General features: G+C 39.0%; 1 protein-coding gene across 8 annotated transcripts in view; it reads left to right on the plus strand.

Moving 5' to 3' along the window:
• Positions 1-12,262: 12,262 nt before the first annotated feature.
• The window catches only part of OCRL (OCRL inositol polyphosphate-5-phosphatase), a 55,810-nt gene continuing 46,280 nt past the window's right edge, over positions 12,263-21,792 (plus strand). For 4 of the 8 annotated variants that reach the window (XM_053580106.1, XM_053580109.1, XM_053580112.1 and 1 more), the window contains exons 1-4: positions 12,278-12,533; positions 12,787-12,869; positions 17,036-17,115; positions 20,265-20,303. In XM_053580106.1, coding sequence (XP_053436081.1) covers positions 12,495-12,533; positions 12,787-12,869; positions 17,036-17,115; positions 20,265-20,303 — 241 coding nt within the window. In that variant the 5' untranslated portion in view covers positions 12,278-12,494. Of the gene's footprint in view, positions 12,534-12,786; positions 12,870-17,035; positions 17,116-20,264; positions 20,304-21,792 lie in introns of all 8 variants that reach the window. The other 4 variants (XM_053580110.1, XM_053580111.1, XM_053580114.1 and 1 more) reach the window with 3 other exon arrangements.

Raw genomic sequence — 21,792 nt, forward strand, 5'->3', positions numbered from 1 at the left:
ATTCAATGTAAAAATAGATGTAAAACATTTAAGATAGTTTTAGCATGTAGCATAAACTCAATGGTTGGTGATTAACAAAGGGGAAAAAAGCAAGGCAACTTTGAGCTTTAGATTGAGCCAAGGGAAAAAAAAACAAGTTATGAGAAGTTAAGTCAAGAAGTCCATGCTAACCTAAAGTGGGAATAAGGCAGAAATGTTGTTTGTCAAGTTCGTTTTCTCTGTTTATTATCATCAGGGCCAGCAATTTGGTGCAAGTACATACATTTCCCCAAAGGTAAGTTCTGAAGAAAAGCAGTAAATGAGCAAGAAAAGGGTCAGAACACTTTTCTACTTAGCCTGTGACTTCTTTGAGGACTGGGATCATATATAAATCATCTTTGTTAAAATGAGGTAGGACGGGGGCGGCGCCTGTGGCTCAAGGAGTAGGGCGCTGGTCCCATATGCCAGAGGTGGTGGGTTCAAACCTAGCCCCAGCCAAAAAAAAAATGAGGTAGGACGGAAGGAGTCCAGGGACAGCTCTCTAGACACATCATGCCCTCTATCTTCCACATATATGCTTTAGCTTTTTTGTTGCCCTCTTGTGGTTTCTCTGATTTTTCTTCCTTTAATCTTGCCTTGGGTGTCTATTTTTGTCAGATTTCACATGCATAATATGTACATTTACGTAACATTTTTCAAGGTTCATTTACACTTTACCCATGCAGTATAGAACAATATACCAAACATTATGATAACTCACAAAGAAAATTTATTGTGTCCTTGTTCTGGGCTGGACCAGTGGTTTTCAAACTTCAGCACATCAGTATCATCTGGTGGGTTTGCTAAAAGAGATGGCTGGTCCCACTCCCAGAATTTCTATATTGGTAGGTTGGGTAGGGCTAAGAATTTGCCTTTCTAACAAGTTCCCAAGAGATGCTGATGTTGCTGGTCCAGGGACCACACTTTGAGAACCATTGATCTAGAACAGAGACCAGCAAACTTTTTCTGTAAAGGGAGAGATAGTAAATATTTGAGGCTTTAGGGCCTATAAGGTCTTTGTTGCAACCACTAAACACTGCTCTTGTAGCATGAAAGTAGCCAGAGATAAACACACGAGCATGGCTAAGTTCCAATATAATTTTGTTTATGGACGCTGATATTCAAATCTCATATAATTAATTATTATGCTTTTAATTTTTTTTAACAATTTAAGTATGTAAAAACCATTCTCAGGTCAAGGGCCATACAAAATGAACTTTGGGCTGTGTTTACTGACTCCTGCCCAAAAGAGGATCATTCTATATGGAAAACAAATACAAGGGGACAAAATAAGACATAAAGAAGCAATAAATACATGAGGTCAGACAATTAAGTCAGTGAACTCTTCCTAGGAAAGGTACTACATACTTCATTGCTGAATATCACTATGGTCACTTTAAAAGTACTTCTCTTGGCCACCTGGTGACCACAGTGAAATTCAGCAATGAGGTATATAGCACTTTTTCTAGGATGAGTTCGTGAACTTAAATTGTCCAACTTTTTTATGAGAATGTGTTCAAACTCAGTAGTCATCAGAGAAATGCAAATTAAAACCACAGTGAGATAGTACTACACATACACCAGAATAGCTAAAATTCTTAAAGATGATAATAACAAGAGTTGATGAGGATGGGGAGCAATGGGAATTCTCATATGGTGCAGGTGAGATTATAAATGGTACAACTACTTTGGAAACCAGTTTTGCATTATGTACTAGGGTTGAGTACCCTCTGTGGTAGAGATACAGAGATATGCCATCTAGATTTTTTTCCTTTCAGTGAGAACATTTTGCCTAGGGGATATGGTGGCAGACATTCTCCAGCTATCAGCTCCTTGAAGGTCTGCCTTGGCTAACAGAGATATGCTTCACCCAAGATCATGGTCTTCCTAAGGTGAATGAGCAAGGCAGGAGTGTAATTAACCATTTCAGCCTGACACAGAATACAGGAATGGGTCCTACTTGTTTCAAAGCTTCACACCAGGTTGTCTCAAGCTTTGGCAGACTTGTATTGCAATTCATCTCCCCTTCCCAATCCTACTTCTTCTGCCTTACTTTCATGGGTATTGACCCCTAATAAACATCATGTACCCAACACTCCTTCTCAGCTTTGCTTCTGGAGAGTCCAATCTGCAACACCTTTGACCCAGTAATTCCACTAGGCTACCCTAGAGGAAATTATTCATACGTGCACCAAAAAACATGTATAAGAATGTTCTTTTGGCTCGGCGCCTGTGGCTCAATGGTTAGGGCGCCAGCCGCATGCACCGGGGTTGGTGGGTTCAAACCTGGCCCGGGCCTGCTAAACAACAATGACAATGACAACATCAACAAAATAGCCAAGTATTGTGACAGGCACCTGTAGTCCCAGCTACCTGGGAGGCTGAAGCAAGAGAATTGCTTAAGCCCATGAGTTTGAGGTTGCTGTGAACTGTGCTACCAAGGCACTCTACCTAGGGCAACATAATGAGACTCTGTCTCAGAAAAAAAAAAAAAGAATTTTTTGAGACAGAGTCTTAAGCTGTTGCCCTGGGTAGAGTGCTGTGGCATCATAACTCACAGCAACCTTCTACTCTTGGTATCAAGCGATCCTCTTGCCTCAGTTTTTTTTTTTTTTTCTATTTTTAGTAGAGATAGGGTCTCGATTTTGCTCAGACTGGTCTCAAACTCGTGAGCTCAAGCTATCCACCAGCCTCAGCCTCCCAGAGTGCTAGGATTATAGGCATGAACCACTATGCTCGGCCTGCAAGAATGTTTTTATCTTTTGTTTGTAATAGCCAAACACTAGAAAACACCTAATGTCCATCAACAGGAGAATAAATGAATTGTGATATAGTCACAAAATATATTACACATAAATGAAAACAAGTGGCATCTATGTATAACCACAAGTACAACACATTATTGAGTGAAATAAGCAAGATATAAATAGTAAGTACCGTAGGATGCCACTCATACAAAGTTCAAAAACAGGCAAGAAGATTTATGGCTGCATTCATAACAGATAAAACTATAAAGAAAAAGCAAGACAATGAGGATTACAGAAGTCAAGATAATGTTATGTCCAGGGATGTTCAAAAAATGTTAAAAATAAGTATGGCATGGACCTTGAACATTTCAAACAGACAGAAGCTTTTATACCTCAACAGGGAATGCTACCTCAATACTAGCCTAAGCTTAATTCTGGTGGGGGAAGGAGGAGTAATCTGTGAAAGATGCCTAGTTTAGAGATTTCTTCCAAAGTGCTAATAATGTTCAATTTCTTAACCTGGGTAGAGATTACATGGGCATTCACTTTATAATTACTTGTTAAACTGTGCATATATGTTTTTTGTACATTAAAAGGAGAAAAATAAATATACTGTGGGACAAAATAAATAAATATTTTATAAACATTTACTTTAAAAAATGTGACCATGAAGTGCTCGGGAGATAGTGGGTGAATGGAGATGAGAGTGATCAGAGGTCATCTTGTGCTTATTCATTCTGTGACAATATGATACTTTAGAGACCTTGAGAAATTCCAAGAACTTCCGTAAGAGGTACACAGAGACACTGTTGTTCAGTAGAGAGAACATTCCTTTCCAGCTGAGAGGCGACAAAAGAAAAGCTTCAAAGAAGAAGAACCATTTGGGGTAAGTATTGACAAATAGAGGATTCTACCAGATACAGTTGCAGAGGAGGTTGGGGAAAAGAGATGGAAATAAGAATAAATTGCATGTTGGCTTGGCTCCTGTGCTCAGTGGTTAGGGCACCAGCCACATGCATTGGGGCTGGTGGGTTAAAACCCAGCTGGGGCCTGCTAAGCAACAATGACAACTGCAACAACAACAAAAAATAGCTGGGCTTTGTGGCAGGCGCCTGTAGTCCCAGCTACTTGGGAGGCTGAGGCAAGAGACTCACTTAAGCCCAAGAGTTTGAGGTTGCTTTGAGCTCTAATGCCACGGCACTCTACTGAGGGTAACATAGTGAGACTCTGTCTCAATAAAAAAAATAATAATAAGTTGCATGTGATCAAAAAGTTAAATAGCCGAATTGATTAGAACATTATTTTCAATTTTTTTGATGCTCAACACCCTTAGGAAACTTCTAAATTGAGTATCAATGCCAAAAATAATGAGCAGGGAATAGCTATACGTTCCACAGATAACTATTAAAATGCCACTGTGCTAGGTGCCAGGCTCTAGGTATACAGCCATAAGGGAGACAGGCAAGTTTCTGGAGCTTACATTGCCTGTGTCTGGACTTAATTTCTTTCTAGAAGCATCATTCTACCTAAGAGCAGAAAACAATCTAGACTTGTCCACTTAAACTCAAAAAAATCAATGTTGTGTGTTCTTTCAGTAATTTCATGTTTAAATTTAATTATATTTAAGATTCACTCCCTCTCTCCTTCATGACTCTCTTGTTAATTTTGAACTCTAGAGTTTATTTTTTGACTGAAATAACAGTAGTGAGGAGGAGGGACTCACTTCTTGGGCTTTTGATGTATTCCACACTGATCTTCCCTGAGTTGTACAGTCATCTGTAATCCATCCCCGCTGCCGTCTTCCCATGAGACCTCTAATGGCATAGCCTTTACTGCTTCCCCAATGCAGCTTCTTTTCATCATGACTACAAGATCCCAGTGTCTAAATTCTCTTCTTTTCCTACTCTCCTCCTTCTTCTCAGTTCTCCTTCTTCTCTGTCTACTGGGATTGAAGGGACAGGGTGAGTTGTAGAATACATCTTCCTCAACAACGACTATTCCCAAATTTTTCTATCTTGTACCCTGGACTGAGACTTAAACTGATAACCTAAAACCAAGAATATGTTCTCCCTTTCTTTCATGACATCTGTATTGAAGGTGGTGAGACCAGCCTCATGTCTCACTACCTGCATCGAGAAGGTTCATGAGGCTGAGGGTAAAGGGGAGTTCAGGATCTTCATAAGTCATCCCACTATATCCATGACAGTATAGATTAAATGTTACTAGGCTTTGCATTGCAGCATTCACAAATGGACAAAAACTGCTTTTAAGACCTAATATTTGGAATTCTTGAAATCAGCGCTTTAAAATATATCGATATGCTTACTTTAGCAACTTCTGCATTTTGTTTCTAAATGATAATTTTACTTTGTAGATGTGGATAATCTTTATTCCCAATAAGCAAGAAACCAAATTGAGTTTACCCATAGCTCCATTTTCTCTTTAAGGATTTTTGAAATGCTTGAGAAATTTTCACGTGCTATGTAAGAATTTTGATCAGATAAACGAGTCTGATGAGTGTCATCTTGAGAATTTGTAGAATTTTAATCATTTTATGCTCTCCATTTCAACGTCAGCATATCTTTGATTCTTTGTGGACATATATTAAACAGATTATGACCATTTTTTATAATTTAACATTCTGTGAAGGTTAAGACCAAGATGGCAAACTAGTAGGGTTCAGTGGTATGATCAACTGAGAACTTGAGTCATGAGCACACCCATCTGATTGTCACATGTTCAATTATGAAGGGAAATGATGGGTAGAGCATAAAGTTTGTAAAGAGTATTTTTGGAAAATAACTCGGGAAGGATGCATTCAGGAATGATCTTTGAGGCTTAACATGCCAGGCTGATTCCATATTCTTTTAGTTCAGTGTTTCTGATTTCTTTCTTCCTGTTGTTGCTTTTTTGGAGGTGGAGGGTGGGGAAGGTGGTGCTTTGTTGTTTTTTGGAGGGGAACTGGGAACATCATTGCTTACAGCAACCTCAAACTCCTGGGCTCAAGCGATCCTCCTGCCTCAGCCTCCCCAGTAGTGGGAACTGCATGTTTATGTATGCCTGGATAATTTTTCTATGTGTTTTTTTGTTTGTTTGTTTGTTTGAGTTTTCTTTTTCTTTCTCTTTTTTTTTTTTTTTTTTTCGTAGGAGACTGAGTGTCTTTCACCCTGGGTATAGTGCTGTGGCATCTTATTAGCTCACAGCAACCTCAAACTCTTGGGTTCAAGCAATCTTCTTGCCTCAGCCACCTGAATAGTTGGGACTACAGGTGCCCACACCAACGTCTCACTAGTTTTTTCTATTTTTAGTATAGATGGGGTCATGCTCTTGCTCGGGCTGATATTGGACTTCTAAGCTCAAGCAATTCACCTTCCTCAACCTCCCAGAGTGCTAAGATTACAGGCATGAGCAACCTCTGTCTACATTTTCTATGTTTTTTTTAGAGATAGGGTCTTGCTGTATTGCCCAGACTGGTCTTGAACTCCTGGCCTTAAGCAGTCCTCCCATCTCAGATCTACCAAAGTGCTAGGATTATAGGTATGATCCACCATGCCCAGCCAATATCTCCAGTTTCAAAGAGGAGGAGGCAAGTTGGCCAGGACAATGCCAGACCTGCCTGTAGAATTTGCTAAGCAGAGGCAGGGTGTGGTGGGCACACCTGTAATTCCAGCACTCTGGAGGCCTAGGAGGGTGGATCACCTGAGCTCAGGAGTTTCTTTTTCTTTCTTTTTTTCTCTTTCTTTTTTTTTTTTTTTGAGACAGAGACTCACTATGTTGCCCTCAATAGAGTGCTGTGGCTTCACAGCTCACAGCAACCGCAAATTCTTGAGCTTAACCAATTCTCTTGCCTCAGCCTCCCAAGTATCTGGGACTACAGGTGCCCACCCAACGCCCAGCTATCTTTTTGTTGCAGTTGTCATTGTTATTTAGCAGGCCCAGGCTGGGTTCTAACCCACCAGCCTCGGTGTGAGTGGCCGGCACCCTAACCATTGAGCTTGGGCGCCAAGCTTGAGCTCAGGAGTTTTGAGACTAGCCAGACCAAGAGCAAGACCGTCTCTATTAAAAATAGGAAAACCAGCCAGGTGTTGTTGCAGGTGCTGAGGCAGGAGGATCAATTGAGCCCAGGAATTTGAAGTTGCTGTGAGCTGTGCTACCAAGCACTCTAGCCTGGGACAACAGAATGAGACTCTGTCTCAAAAAAATAATAACAATTTGCTAAGCAGGAAGGAGAGCTAGACTAGGAGAATGCAGTAGGGGTGAAAGATAAAGGGAATTAAGAAACTAGCCAGGATAGGAATAAAGTAGCAAAAGGAAGATGAATCTCAAAGGGGGAGAAGTGCCTAAGGGCATTGTGTGCCAAAGGAGGCCAGTTTCTTTCTTTCTTTCTTTTTTTTTTTTAAGGAGGCCAGTTTCTGCTGCCTGCTATGCCTGTCACCATCTCATCAGTTGTGTAGGTGATAGGCTGTGGCCCCAGGTAATGAACCTTTCCCACCCCAATTTCTATAAGAAATGAAAATAGAAAGGTGTGAGTAAAATAGAAATGCCTAAGTAGATATATGCCACAGGAATGTAAAATAGAAATGCATAAATAAAACTAAGCTCTTCTTTACATTGCTCAGTATGGAATCCATTTATGTGTATGAAAAGTGGGGCTTTTCAACTAGTGGTGATTTAAAAATCAATGAATCATTTATGCCTCTGCAAGGCCTGCCTTCCAGCTTCTGGCTGCTGACTCACCTATACGATATCCTCCTTCCTAGCTTCATCTATGTTAAGCAGCCCTGTTTTTGCCTTTGTAAGCCCCTCTCTTGAGGCTTCAGCCACCATCACAATAAACATATCAAAATGCATCACATCTTGCATTACACATTTATATTTTTCTATAAATTTTGAAAATGACTTTTGTGATTTTGCTTTTGAAATATTTTATCTGTGCAACACGAATTTAATTTATAATGGCTGTGATTTCTCCAAAAAAATATGCATTCTTGGGAATTATTTGGAAGTGTGATGATCCAAGTTAAAAATTGTCAAATATAATGTTTTTTTTTATTTTTACATGATCATGAAATATGATGGGTTTTAAAATATGAACTTAATACGTATTTTACTTTTATAATTAAATTACTACTTATGAGTTTGTTATTTTCTTTTATTATTTTTACCCTTTTTAAGGATTTCAGTTTTTTTTGTTTTTTGAGACTGAGTTTCACTCTGTCTGTCGCCCTGGGTAGACTGCCATGGTGTTATCATAGCTCACAGCAACCTCAAACTCCTGGGATCAAGAGATCCTCTTGCCTCAGTTTTTCTATTTTTAGTAGAGACAGGGTCTTGCTCTTGTTCAGGCTGGTATCAAACTCCTGAGCTTAAGCAGTCTACCCACCTCAGCCTCCCAGAGTGCTAGGATTATAGGCATAAGCCACTATAACAGACCAGGATTTCAGTTTTTAATTTTGTCTCTGAAAAGCATGTTTTAGACACTTAGTGATAATTGTCTAATGGATAAAAGGCAGGCACTATGCACCTACTTAATTGTGTGCACGTGTACACGTGTACAATGAGTGTGTGAGAGATAGTGGTGAATGTGGTGAGACTCATGTTTTCTTAGCTAGAGTTTTATTTATTTGATTTTGTTCAATGACCATTTAACTCTGCATGGGATGTCCCCTATGTGTAATCATCATTTCCCCTGTGAGAGACCTCAGTTTTTACTGTCTTTACCTCAACATATTTCCTTACTTAACAAAACATTTATTGCATACCGACTATATGCAAGGTACTATTTTAGGTACTGGGGATACTATAGACTTGGCGGAGGAAGACGTATCTTACCTTTTTTCTAAGATTGATTCCTCCATTTCCACCTTGGATATTTTCCCCAATTATGGACGGATTTGGTTTCCAACCTTTCTGCCTCTCTCTTCTGATATCTCTAAAGCCTAACTTTGCTGGCTCCTTCCCATTTGCTTTAAAGTGGCTTTAGGCATTATCACAAACCTCTGTTTAACCCTTCTGACTAACTTAGTTAAAATTGTATTTTGTTCCTTCTTATTTCCATGCTTTTTCAATTCATGGTCTTTTGTCTCCATTTCCTCATAATATGATCCCTTCTCAATTCCCTATAATCTTATTTCTATCCTTATCTCTTATTGAAACTACATATTTAGTGGTCTCCAGCGAGAGTCTCTTGACTCTTATTTTTCCTGTCTTATTTTCAGAATTCAATACTGCTCGCCCTCTTCTACATATTCATTTTCTTATCATTTTCATTGACTGCAAATGATCTTCAAGGCAGGAAAGTACATGGAATAACACAACCAATATATGTACCAACCACCTGGTTCTATGAAATCTTGCAACATCAACTTTCAGATTGTGTCTCAATAAATAAATATTACAGATACAGTTGATATTCCTTGTTTGCCTGTCCCCATTCTCAATCCTCTGCCTTCCTTAAATTTGGCGATCATGCCCTTTCATGTTTTAGATACTATTATAGCATTACATAACTATGTAACCAGAAGCATTACATAACTATGTAACCAGAAAATGATATTTTCAGGCTTTATATAAATAGTATACCATACACATTATTTAATTTTCTTTTTGATTGATATTATCTTTTTGGATTTAACTCTGTCATTTACAGCTAAATTCATTCATCATGAATACCATGATTTATTTATATATTTACCTGCTAACAAACATTCAATTTGCTTCTATATTTTGAGATTACAAATATGCTACAGTGAACATTCTTTCATATAACTCTTTGTGCATATAAAATTTTAGAGTTTTGCTAGGACCAATACTTAGAAATAGAATTTCTGAATTGAAGGGCATTACATTCTCAACTTTATTAGACATTGTCAAATTGCTCTTCACAATAGTTCTACCAACTTATACACCTTCTAGCAGTGGATTAGAGTTCTATCTTTTCTACATCCTCAACAACAGTTGATATTGTCTGACTTCTAAATTTTTTTCCAAAGTTATGGTTGTGAAATGGTATCTGATGATTTTATTTTTCAGTTTCTCTAAATAGTAATAAAGTTAGGCAAGCTTTGTGTATTTTTTGCCATTTGGGTTTCCTCAACTATAAATTGCTTATTCAGATATTTTTCTACCATGTTTCTTTCTTTCATACTTATTTACAGTAGTTCTTGTACATCCTTGATACTAATTCATTCATTCATTTAATCAATATTTTCTAGCATTTTAACTTGTTCTAGCAATGATTCTAGGCCCTGAAAATGCAGCCATGAACAAAATAGACAAAAATCCTTGCCTTCACAAACTAGTGAGGGAAGGTAAATGATAAATAAGATTGATAAGTAGATGGAATAGTGGATAGTGATAAATATTACAGAGAAAAATAAACAGGGAAGAGGGATAGGGAACATGTTTATATGGGAGTAGAGAAGAAGGTAGTTGAATTGCAATTTTAAATAAAGTGGCGTAGGAAGGCCTCACTGAGAAAATGACATTTGAGCAAAGACCTGAAGCAGTTGAGAATGCAGGCAGAGAGAACAGCAAGTCCAAAGCCTCTGAAGCAAAGAGTATGACAGGGTAAGACGAGACAGCAAGGAGCCAGTGTGGCTAAGCTCAGAGCATCAGAGAAAATTGTGGGAAAGGAAGTCAGGTGATGACAGCTAGAAGTATAAAACTTCATAGGTTATCTTTTGTTAACTGTATGCATTAAAAATGTCTTCTCCCAGTCTGTGCCTTGTCTTTTAAATTGTTTATATTGTCCTGAAGTACACAAATTTTTAAATTTAATGTAGCTAAATATATCATTCTCATTCCCTATTCCAAGATCACAAAGATATTTTCCTTTTCTTCTGAGAATTATAAAGTTTTGCTTTTCACATTTAGATCCCTAATCCAGTTGGAATTGGTTTTTCCTCTATGATTTGAGGTAGGGATCTAATTTTTTTTTTAATTTTCCATATGGATAATCAATAGTCTCAGTACCATTAAGTGGAGAATTCATTCTTTTTGCACTAATTTGAAACGTCACACATACTGAATAGGTTCAACTCTCCATATATATGTGGGTCTGTTTGGAGGCTCTATTCTGTTCCATTCATCTATCTCCATAATGTATTATTTTTAAATTTTTCTTTTTGACATTTGCACTAGTATGTTTATTTAATTTATTTTTTTAAATTAAATCATAGCTATGTACAATAATGCAATCATGAGGTACAATGTGCTGGTTTTATATACAGTTAGAAATATTTTCATCGAACGGTTAACATAGCCTTCATGGCATTTTCTTTAGTTATTGTGTTCAGACATTTATATTCTACACTTAGTAAGTTTCACCTACCCTTCTAATATGCACTGTAGGTGTGGACCCACTAATTACCCTCCCTCCAGCTTTAAATTTTTTCATAATATACTTTTTTTTTTTGAGACAGAGTCTTACTGGCCCTGGCTAGAGTGCCATGGGGTCAGCCTAGCTTACAGCAACCTCAGACTCCCGGGTTAAAGCTATCTTTCTACCTCAGCCTCCCAAGCAGCTGGGACTACAGGTGCTCACTACAACCCTCAGCTAGTTTTTCTACTTTAGATAGAGATGGTATGGTTCTTGCTCAGGCTGCTCTTGAACTCCTGGGCTCAAGCAATCCTACCACCTAGGCCTCCCAAAGTGCTAGGATTACAGGCTGAGCCACCACAACTGGCTCATAATCTACTCTTAATTACCGTAGTTTTAAGATCCGTCTTGAGACTAGCCTGCTATAGATTCTCAAGCAAATGAATAACACAATTGAAAATTTACTTAGGGAAGAATATTTTTATGGCTGTCAACAGAGTAAAAGGGTCAAAGAGAGAGTAGAGCCAACAAGATTTACTTGCGGGAAATGCAATAATCCAGATAGGGTATCACAAGGGCTTTATAATAGGTGATGGCAGTGTGAATGGAGGGAAAACAAGGAATCTAAAAGTAATTACAAAGAAATATTAACCCAGTTTGTTTGTTGACTGATTAGATACAGAGATTAGATAGAAGAGGGGAAGAAAGCATGCATACCCTTTGAAGTTTCAAGCCTGGACAGTTTTGTGAAATGTTAAGTTCGTTTTGTCACACAGTGTTCTTCTAACAGTGGGGTTCATTAGGTAGGGGTTCTGAGCCAAGAATATATATTTGGACGTTGCCTGCTTGGAGATGACCTGGAGGGGACCCAAGGAAGAGCTAAGGTATGTATTTTTGGGAATTTTCCTATTTAGGAAATAGAAGAAGAGGAAGGGAAGAACATCTGAGTAGTAGAATAACCAACACGGTGCATTATAACCTTAAGAGGCCTTTTTCTCCACTGGAGAGTTCTGTCATAGGTATGATTGTGTTTTGTTTCTGTGGCAATCTTCGAAGTCCTCAGAACGATTCTAGTGTCACAGGTAACATTTAAGAGGCATTCCTTACTAGACGTGGTAGAGACCCCCGTCCGTCGGTTCTCCCGCTGTAGTTCCGCAGGTTGACCGCAGGGGGCGGAATCTGCGGCGGCCTGGAAAACCGGCGTGGACGCGAGGCGCCGCTCTCTCTCGGGTCAGGTTCCTGGCTCTCAGCTCCCGGCTCCCGGCTCCCGGCTCCCGGCTCCCGACTCCCGGCGCCGAGCTGCTGCCCAAAGGACGCTCAGCGGAGGCGGGTGGGCGTGAGGACGCGGGAGGCAGTGTCGTCTGATCCACCCGCAGTCCGCCGCCCGGCTGAGCCCGCAGGCCGCCCGGATGGAGCCGTCTCTCCCGGTCGGAGCCCAGCCCTTTGCTGTATCCGCCAGAGAGAAGGGGGAGGGGAGGGCACATAGGAACAGGGGTGGGGGTCGGAGAACTGCAGAAAGCTGCAGGGTGGGGGGGCCTTTTAGGCCTAGAGGCGGAGCAGAGCGGGAGAGGGGGCCGGCGCGGAGGCGACGCCTGGGGAACGGGGCAGGGCGGGGGGGGGGTGGCGGGAGACCCCCTTCGCTCCCCAGTGCGCCACCCCTTCCCGGTCGCTCTTCTAAAAGAGACCCTTGACTAGCGCCCGCATACTATCGAGGGCATGGAGATGAAGGGTCCTCTTCGGGAGCCTTGCGCCCTGACCCTAGCCCAGAGGAATGGGCAATATGAGTAAGTAACCACCTGATTCCCACAGAGAAGGGGAGCCTGCCATTACTTCCCAACCCCAAACCGCAAAGAGCCACCCATCCTCCTCTCACTTAGGCCATGCGGGCAACAGGTTCAGGCCCAGGTGTGATGTGCCCATGCTCTCTAACCTCAGGACTTTGTCTCAAACTTCCAAGCCTCTAGATTATGCCTGGCAGTGTGGCTCAGTGGAAGGACTCAATGGGCGGGGAAGCAGGAAGCCTGGGTTCTTAGTTCCTGCCCCTGTAACTGACATGTGTTGTGTAACCTTGGACATGTCAATAAAGCTTTCTGGGCCTTAGTTAACTCATCAGTTGACTATAAACATTAACTGTCTTACCTTATCCTTTGGAGCTACAAATGGGGGAATAATAAATGTGAAAGTGGTTTACAAAAAGTAAAAGTGCTGTTGACATGATTTGTTGTTAATGTTACAGACTTGTCTTTTCCTAACCCCATTCAGCTGATTCCTCCAGTCTCCTTGCCCCCTTATCCACTTGTTCCAAGACAGGTTCATTAATTCAGTAATGGTGTAGTGTAAGCCAGTAACTGCTTCACTTGCTGACTTGAATGTTGGAAAGAAAAGGTAATGAAATGTGTCAAAACATAAATGACATTTGACATTCTATCAGTCTGTGTCACCTTCCACTCTGGCTTGGACACAGGAACTCAGTAAATACTGTTGGCTGCTTGATCAAAAGATGATTTTGGTAAGCTATCACCATTATATGCTCGTATCATAAGTCGGATCCTGTGTGCCCAAGCCATTTCCCTTTATTGTTGGCTGGTTTCTTGACATCAGATTTCTTCCCAGTTTAAAAATTGTTCACTTAAATCCTGCCATCTCCCAACATTGGATTCTACCTATAAGCAATTTTTCCCAGTCTCCACTTTTAGATCCTCTGTGTCTATGCTGTCTAACATACATAAAAGAAATTTCCACTGACCTAGCCTGCTCTTCTCTAGCACTGTTGGTGCCACTCTAACTGGCCATCCATTAGTTCTATGTCCTACTTTGTTGACATGTCAGCTCTGTCGATATGGGAAGTTCATGCTATTTTCCCCGGTTTTCTTCAAACCCTGGAAGATCAGTTTAATAAAACTAAATTCAACAGAAAAGTGAACTGAAAAAGCAGAACACCACTAATGTTTCCAAAGGCTAATATGGGGTAGAAAGATGTGACCCTCAGGTAAACCAGTAAAGTTTTTGTGCCTTGGTTTTCTTTTCTGTAGAAACAAAATTATGAAAATTGAATAGATAGCCACTTTGTTGAGATGACTACAGCTCAAGATCTGGTCCTTTGGCTTAGTAGATTTGGGATTCAGTTCAGCAAATAAGGGAATGAGCAGCTGCCCATAAGACAGGTACCTTATCCTATCTGAGCTCTTGTGCTAGCAGGACTTTTAAACTTCTTGGTGGCAGTTGTCGTGACTATTTGTATCCTTCCCCACAGAGAAATCAAATTCTTGTGTTCCCATCCTGTATGTTGGGGGTATGACAACAACTAGTACTTGATGGCTTGGTGTGTGCCAGATACTCTTGAAAGCACATTTCATTAATTAGTTCATTTAATTTGCACATGTTGGTTAATATGAAATTGCAGTATTATCATCATCCCCTTCCCTTGTACATAGAAATTGAAGCAGAGAGAGATTAAGTTACTTGTTCACAGTTAGGAAGTAGCATAAGTGAGCTCTTCACCTATGCAACATATCTCAGAATTAGATTGAGAAGTTTCTTTCAAAGTCATTTATTGGAGACATGTAATACCGTAATACCACTGATAATCCTCAAATTCTTATCTCTTGCGTGCCTTCTCTGACTTGAGCATCCAGAACTTTTTACTTTTGGCCTTTTTATCCTGGAACTTTAAGTCTGTCTTAATCTTTTGGTCTGTGGTTCTTATTGTCAACCAAGGGAGAAATTTGCTTGAGAGACCAAAATTAAAATTAAAAATAAAATTGTGGGCTCAGCGTCCTTAGCACAGTGGTTACGGCGCCAGCCATGTACACCAACGCTGGCAGGTTCAAACCCAGCCCTGGCCAACTAAACAACAATGACAACTGCAACAAAAAATAGCCAGGTGTTGTGGCGGGCCCTGTTATCCCAGCTACTTGGGAGACTCAGGCAGGAAAATCGCTTAAACCCAAGCGTTTGAGGTTGCTGTGAGCTGTGATGCTATGGCACTCTACCGAGGATAACATAGTGAGACTCTGTCTCAAAAAAAAATAATAAAAATAATATTGGGGGGGACAGAGAATCAAACACTAAAATTCTTTTTTTTTCCAAGGATAATAGACTATGGCAAAAACTGTTGCTTGACCTTCCTTGAACAAATCAAAGTATTTCCTAGGGATAATGCTGAGTTGCACTCACAGTTTGTCATTCTTTTCTGAGAACTACCAAATTCTGATTTCCATTGTTTTGCTATATACCTATTATTTTTACTCTTTCTGTTCTGAAGTGAATAATTACATTTAGGTAGATCTTTTATGCTTATTCTTAACCCTGTTCTTTGCTATAATTCATTTAGTAGCTAATACATAGTAGATATTTAATAAATATTTGTGGAATTCACTTAAATGTTAAGTTTATCTTTGTTTCGTGATGATTTTTAATATTACAGCCCAGTTGAAGCTTTACTGCTTCCTTGCAAAAATGTTCAATACTGTTTCTAGTCTACATATTTTGAGATTATAGTGATTCCTGTTCATTTTTCTCAAAGTAAGCTCTTCTTCTTTGACCAGTGCTTTCTCAGACCTTTATCTAGTTTCTGGTTTCCATCTGAGTTTATAGGACTCTGCTCAACTCATGAACTTTCCAGCTTGAAAGGTGCCTGCCCCATATTTCTATAATCACCTTAAAATATAAACCCCTACAAATCAGTAAAGCAAGATCAAAGCAGAAAAACAACATTAATATTTTTATTTCCTTGGGTTCTATCTAAGCACTTACTTAACCCAGATTATCCCCTTCAAAGTTAACACATTTGAAAAAAATCCAAAAAGTTAAAATAACAAGCACCCCAAAGAAAAAAGCAAAATAGAAATCAAACCCTTTGAAACAATGACAGAAGTCGAACAATTATATTTAGAAATTCACCTCTACTTGTAGCTTAAGTAAGCTAGTTAATTTATTCAACCAGTATTTGTTGAACATCTGTTAGCCTGCAGACAAAACTGAATATGATCCAGTCCTTTCAAGGAGCTCAAATTGGTGAGGAGAAATGAACAACTGGAAGAGAGTGGATAAGGCCACTGGTTCTGCTTGGGGGATATTGAAGAAAGCTTCACATAGGGGGTGATATTTGAGAAAAGAGGAGTCTTCCTTGCAAAAACAAACAGAACCACCTGAAGAGTGTTTGGAAGAGCTACTTGACATTCAGAATGGCTCTTGCCAGTAGGTTATACCTTAATTCTAGGCCACTAAGGATAAGTTATAAATGAAAATTAGTACTATAGAGTACATATGGATTTAGAAGTCTTGCGTTTCATAATGGTAAGCCAAATTCACTCATGTTTACCTAGAAATACCAACATGAAGTTGGAAATGAGGAAAAACACAAGGAGTATGAAGGCAGTCTGATGTCCGCTACCTTGGTCACCTGTGTTTTGACTAATCTAGCTGGCTAGGCATCCCGTCTTTCTCCTGTATTAACCCGCAGTGCCTATTTGAAGAGATGAGAACATTGTTTGGTAAAAGCCATGGGCATTTAATTGGAAAGCTAGTTTATGAATTTTCTAATTCATTTATTTAACACACAGGAGCAACTGCTATGTGCCAGGTTCTGTGCTAGGAACTAGAAATGCTATGATGAAAAGACAGCCTAAGTCCCTGCCCTCAAAGAGTTCACAACTAGCTGTTAGTTCTTTACTCTGGTGTGCATACTCTATGATTCATACGCTTAAGCATGTAAGCTGTTTTTAGGACATATGGCATATAGAACAGTGTGGGAATTCAGATATTGATCACCACTAACATCCTTTTAGACATAGAGCAGTATCTAGCTGTCATGATTTTCAGATCAAGGGAACTATTAATAGATGCAATCTAATGAATACAGACTAGATTTGTATAACAAGACAGCAAAGTATTTTATTGCTAAATGTTTGGGTTTTTCAATAACCATTAATGCATTCTTGTTTCCTAGGTTAATAATCCAGTTGTATGAGAAGGAACAGCATGTTCAAGATATCATTCCTATAAATAGCCACTTCAGATGTGTTCAAGGTACTAGCTTTATTTGCTTACCTAATTTATAATATTTTTCCTTGGTCATTATTGTCATTATTGCATTGTAACATACGTATATAAATTTGTCACTGCATGTAAAGTGAAATATATTACTTTTTACATAAAAAGATAACACTGAGTAAATGATAAATGCTTTGTCTAAGAGTGATGAAGGGTTATATTGAAATATATTGCTTAATTTGCAGGAATTTATGGGTCACCTTTTTCTTTGGCTGGGATTAGAGATGTATGTAGACTGTTACCTATATAGGTAGTATTTTATGCCAACTGGCCTATATATGAATTTAAATGACGTTCTTGGGCTTCATGGACACAGTGTTCATTGTAAAGTATCCAGGTCTCTTGGATTCATACACATTTAGCACTTTTCTCCTCCCCACTATTTGAAATTAAGACATTTGGCAACACACTTTGCCAGATTGTAATTTCTCACGTTCAATTGTGCTGATCCTCAGACCTTGACATTGGTGAATCATAACATCAACTCTAGGGAGGAAATATCTGGCTTCTTGCCCTCAGATTTGCAGCCCAACACAGAAAATCTGTTGTTTCATCTGCTTCAATGAAACTTAAAAATTGGGAGGTTTGTGTAGGAGGTATTGCTTCTGTCATCTCATATTGCTCTGGAAAGGAAATTGATACTAGAGACAAGTGCATTCTGTTTCCAGCAGGTCTGGTGGTTTCATTAGGCAGAAACTTTCTGTATCAGTTGTAGCTTCTTGGAAAACTCATATCCTACCTTGCATGTATTCTTTCTTAAACTACATTGAATTTTCTTCACAAAAGTGACAAAAAGTTTAGAAAGAACAGAAAAACATTAAAAAGGTCATCTAGGGCGGCACCTGTGGCTCAGTGAGTAGGGCACCGGCCCCATATACTGAGGGTGGCAGGTGCAAACCCGGCCCCAGCCAAACTGCAACAAACAACAAAAAAATAGCTGGGTGTTGTGGCGGGCACCTGTAATCCCAGCTACTCGGGAGCTGAGGCAAGAGAATCGCCTAGGCCCAAGAGCTGGAGGTTGCTGTGAGCTGTGATGTCACAGCACTCTACCGAGGGCAACAAAGTGAGACTCTGTCTCAAAAAAAAAAAAAAAAAAGTCACCTAAATTCCCATCCTTCAGAGATAAATACCTGACATTTTCCTTTCTTCTACGTATAACTTTCCAGGGGAATGATACTCTTCCTATATAATTTTTTATCTGTTCCACATACCATCATAATATTATGAGCACTTTTCCATGGTATTAATGGCTGTATATTACTCCATTTTGTGAATTGTCCATAATGTAATTATTTCTCTGTATTTGACATTTGGGTCATTTTTCAGTAGTATAAATAGTAAAGTGGTGAACCTGTCTTTACATAAATCTTCTACACATTTCCTCAGGATTTATTCCTGTAAGTGAAAATACTAAGTCTGTGGTTTATGACTTTTTAAGGCAGCATATATTAAGAATTAAAAATGCCTTCAATGACTATTGTGCATACTGTATAGTAGAATCAACTCATAGCTATTAAGCCTCCCCTGTGTGAAAGAAACATTAAACAATGAAACCAAAGGCAGGCGCAATGGCTCACGCCTGTAATCCTAGCACTCTGGGAAGCCTAGGTGGATGGATTGCCTGAGCTCATGGGTTCAAGACCAGCCTGAACAAGAGCGAGACCCCATCTCTAAAAAATAGCGGGGCATTGTGGTGGGCACCTGTGGTCCCAGCTACTTGGGAGGCTGAGGCAAGAGAATCACTTGAGCCCAAGAGTTTGAGGTTACTGTGAGTTATGACGCCACCACTCTACTGAGGGCAACAAAGTAAGACTCTGTCTAAAAAAAAAAAGAAAGAAACCACATGCTGTAGTTACCTCACTTTTCAAGGTGTGTCTCTTTGCAGAAGAAAAAGAATAACATGACTTTAAATTAGCATCCTATTAGTTTTTTGCCTTTTTGTACTACTCATTTGGTCTCTTTTACCCTGTTTCTCTTAGTATTGTTTTTAAAAAGAAATAGTCAGCTGATTGTTATATTGTAGTGGTACTTGTTGGGATCTGAGAAAATATATACACATATATACCATAGTTTCCCATGATGAAATGGACAGTTATGTCCTTTTGTTTTCACCTTCTTTTTATTACCTGTGCATCTGTTTTGAAAACTATAAACGCTTAGGTTTTACAAAGCTAGAAGTTACTGAAGAACAATGGTAAACATATAATAATACCTGTGACCTGATGCCTTATTTTCTCTTGCTTAATCAATGCTAGTAATAGTATTGAGACTACTTTCTATAATTAGACAACTTAGTTCCTTACCCGTTTCTCTTGTACATGAATAATGGAGCCAAGTATACAGTTCACCCTTGGGAAGAAGATAGAAGAGGCTGAGACTACTCCATCTGACCATTGTAGATCCACGCTAATCCCCCAGAGTTCAGTTAGCCCAGAGAGTCTGGCAGGTGCTGTTGGTCAAATCCAGGGAAGTCAGAGAGGAAGAGATAGGTTAGGTCTAGACACTAGAGGTAAAGAAGAAAATCTAAGAGAGGCATCAGGTGAAAAAACTCCAAACTTACAAAGTGCTTTGCATTGTTTTATACCTCTTGGGTAAGGTAGGCCTTGGGCCCACAGGTATGTATTAATTGCAACCGAAAGGTGTCCTGTAAGGCTATTTTTGGGTATACTTTGCTCCTATATGGGGCAGGGTCAGAGGTAAGGGAATTATTGGGAAACTTTCAGAGAACAGATCTGAGTTAAGAAACTAACTCACTTCTAGGGCCTTCAGGGCCATTTCCTGGGCTTTCCATGAGAAGTTCTAAAGGACACAGTTAGATTATATTAAATTAGTATGTTAGGGGGAATTAAACTTGCCTTCATTCATTTGAATTAACATGTTGTTATGTTCCCTACTATTAATTTGTCATTCCTTGAGATGCTTTGAAGAATTCCATTTGGTTACTTAGCACTTAGTGCTATTAAAATCCTTTTTTAAAAAATTCTAAATAAAAAAAAGCAAAAGATTAAAAAAAAAAAAAGTTCTAAGACCTAGGAGCAGTGACTGAGAAATGCAGCTATTTACTGAGGCATTGTCTTTTTGCTACAATGAATAGTTTTCTCTGATCCTGTTTTTTCTCCCCTCAGAAGCAGAAGAAACTCTTCTGATTGACATAGCTTCAAACAGTGAGTATTTTTCTGAACTGAATTAATTTTCTTTCACCAGATATTTTCACAAATACTATATCTAAGGCACTTTGGGGAGCACATTTTTTATTTTACCATTTTATCCTGTAGTCTCCATTTTCTTAATGTAGTCGTATAAAATAAGCATTGTCTCCCCAAACCATTTAGACTGAGCCTAAGAAAAAGCAGGTGCCTGGTGAGAATCTTTATTAAAAAATCAAAAATATGATCTGCTTTTCTAATGCTGAACGTCTTTGAGTTACCAGTATTGTTGCTATCAGTTAAATCATTGCTGTGGAATTGATAACTGTAGGAAGGGTTAGTAAAATATTTAAAGCCCATAAGGTTTATGGGTGGGGTTTTGTTATTTTTTCAACTGCTGTTTTATTGTAAACTTCCCCCCACTCTTTAATTTTTGTATGTCAAATCATGTTTTCCTTTATTTATTATTATATTATTTTGGAAATCTACACACTTCTTCAAATTTTTTGTTCAGGCATTTGATTTCTTTCTTAAAATAATTTTGGTCTTTTATTTAAACCCCATCCCCTCAAGGCATCTCCTTATCAGAGGTAACATGATCTTTCTTTTGACCATTCTCTCATTTGTTATCTGCTTGAATCAAATCATCATCAACTTTCTGTGCAAGCCGCTCTTTGTATCTTTCTGTGTTATAGGAAGGAGAAAATGGGCACTTGACTACTACTGTGACTACTGTGTGGTTACTATGGAAAAGAATATCTGACCACATGAATCTAAATCAAATGGGTTGCCTTATCTCTTAGATGAGTGGGAATTGCATTTAGCGTGGGATTATGGGTTAAACATAATTTTGTTTAGACACATTCCCTGGCCTTAGCACCATTAATTTGTATTGAATGGTTTAAGTAGGCTTTTTTCTGGTTTGGGTTTTATTTTTCTTTTCTTTGGTCATGGATTTTGGAAGTCTTAAGGGCTGATCCTGAAAGCCTAAGTAAACCCAGCAACAGGTATGCAAGAGAGAAAATACTTCAGGTCTATATCTTACTGTATATAGAAAGGAAAAAGCAAAAATAACACTAAAAAATCAAAATTAGAGCAAAGACAGTTCTGTAGCAACTGACATTGCTGCTTAAATAAGATACTGAAATGTCCTATACTTGTTATGGAAAGATATTTGATTCAAAGCTGAAAAGGTAAAGTGAGCTGTGCCTTTTGTCTTATAAATACCTAATTGTTGGCTTTAGTTTTGTGCCAGTCCTATGTAGAAATTGGCCATTTGTTGCTATATCCAAAGTTCAAGTCACTAAATCATAGGGGAAAAATAATTATGTGACCACGTGAATAAAATTCTGTTATTTCTGTCCATTTAGTAATATGTGCACTGAAACTTGATTTTATCATGATTCTTGAGCTGCACGCATGAACCTTTAGCATACACAGTATATTGCAGGAGAGGGGCCCTGGGTATGTCAGGCAGGCCTGATCTTGGAATTAATACATATGTAAT

Source organism: Nycticebus coucang, chromosome X (genome assembly GCF_027406575.1).
Source record: "Nycticebus coucang isolate mNycCou1 chromosome X, mNycCou1.pri, whole genome shotgun sequence".
Lineage (NCBI taxonomy): Eukaryota > Metazoa > Chordata > Mammalia > Primates > Lorisidae > Nycticebus > Nycticebus coucang.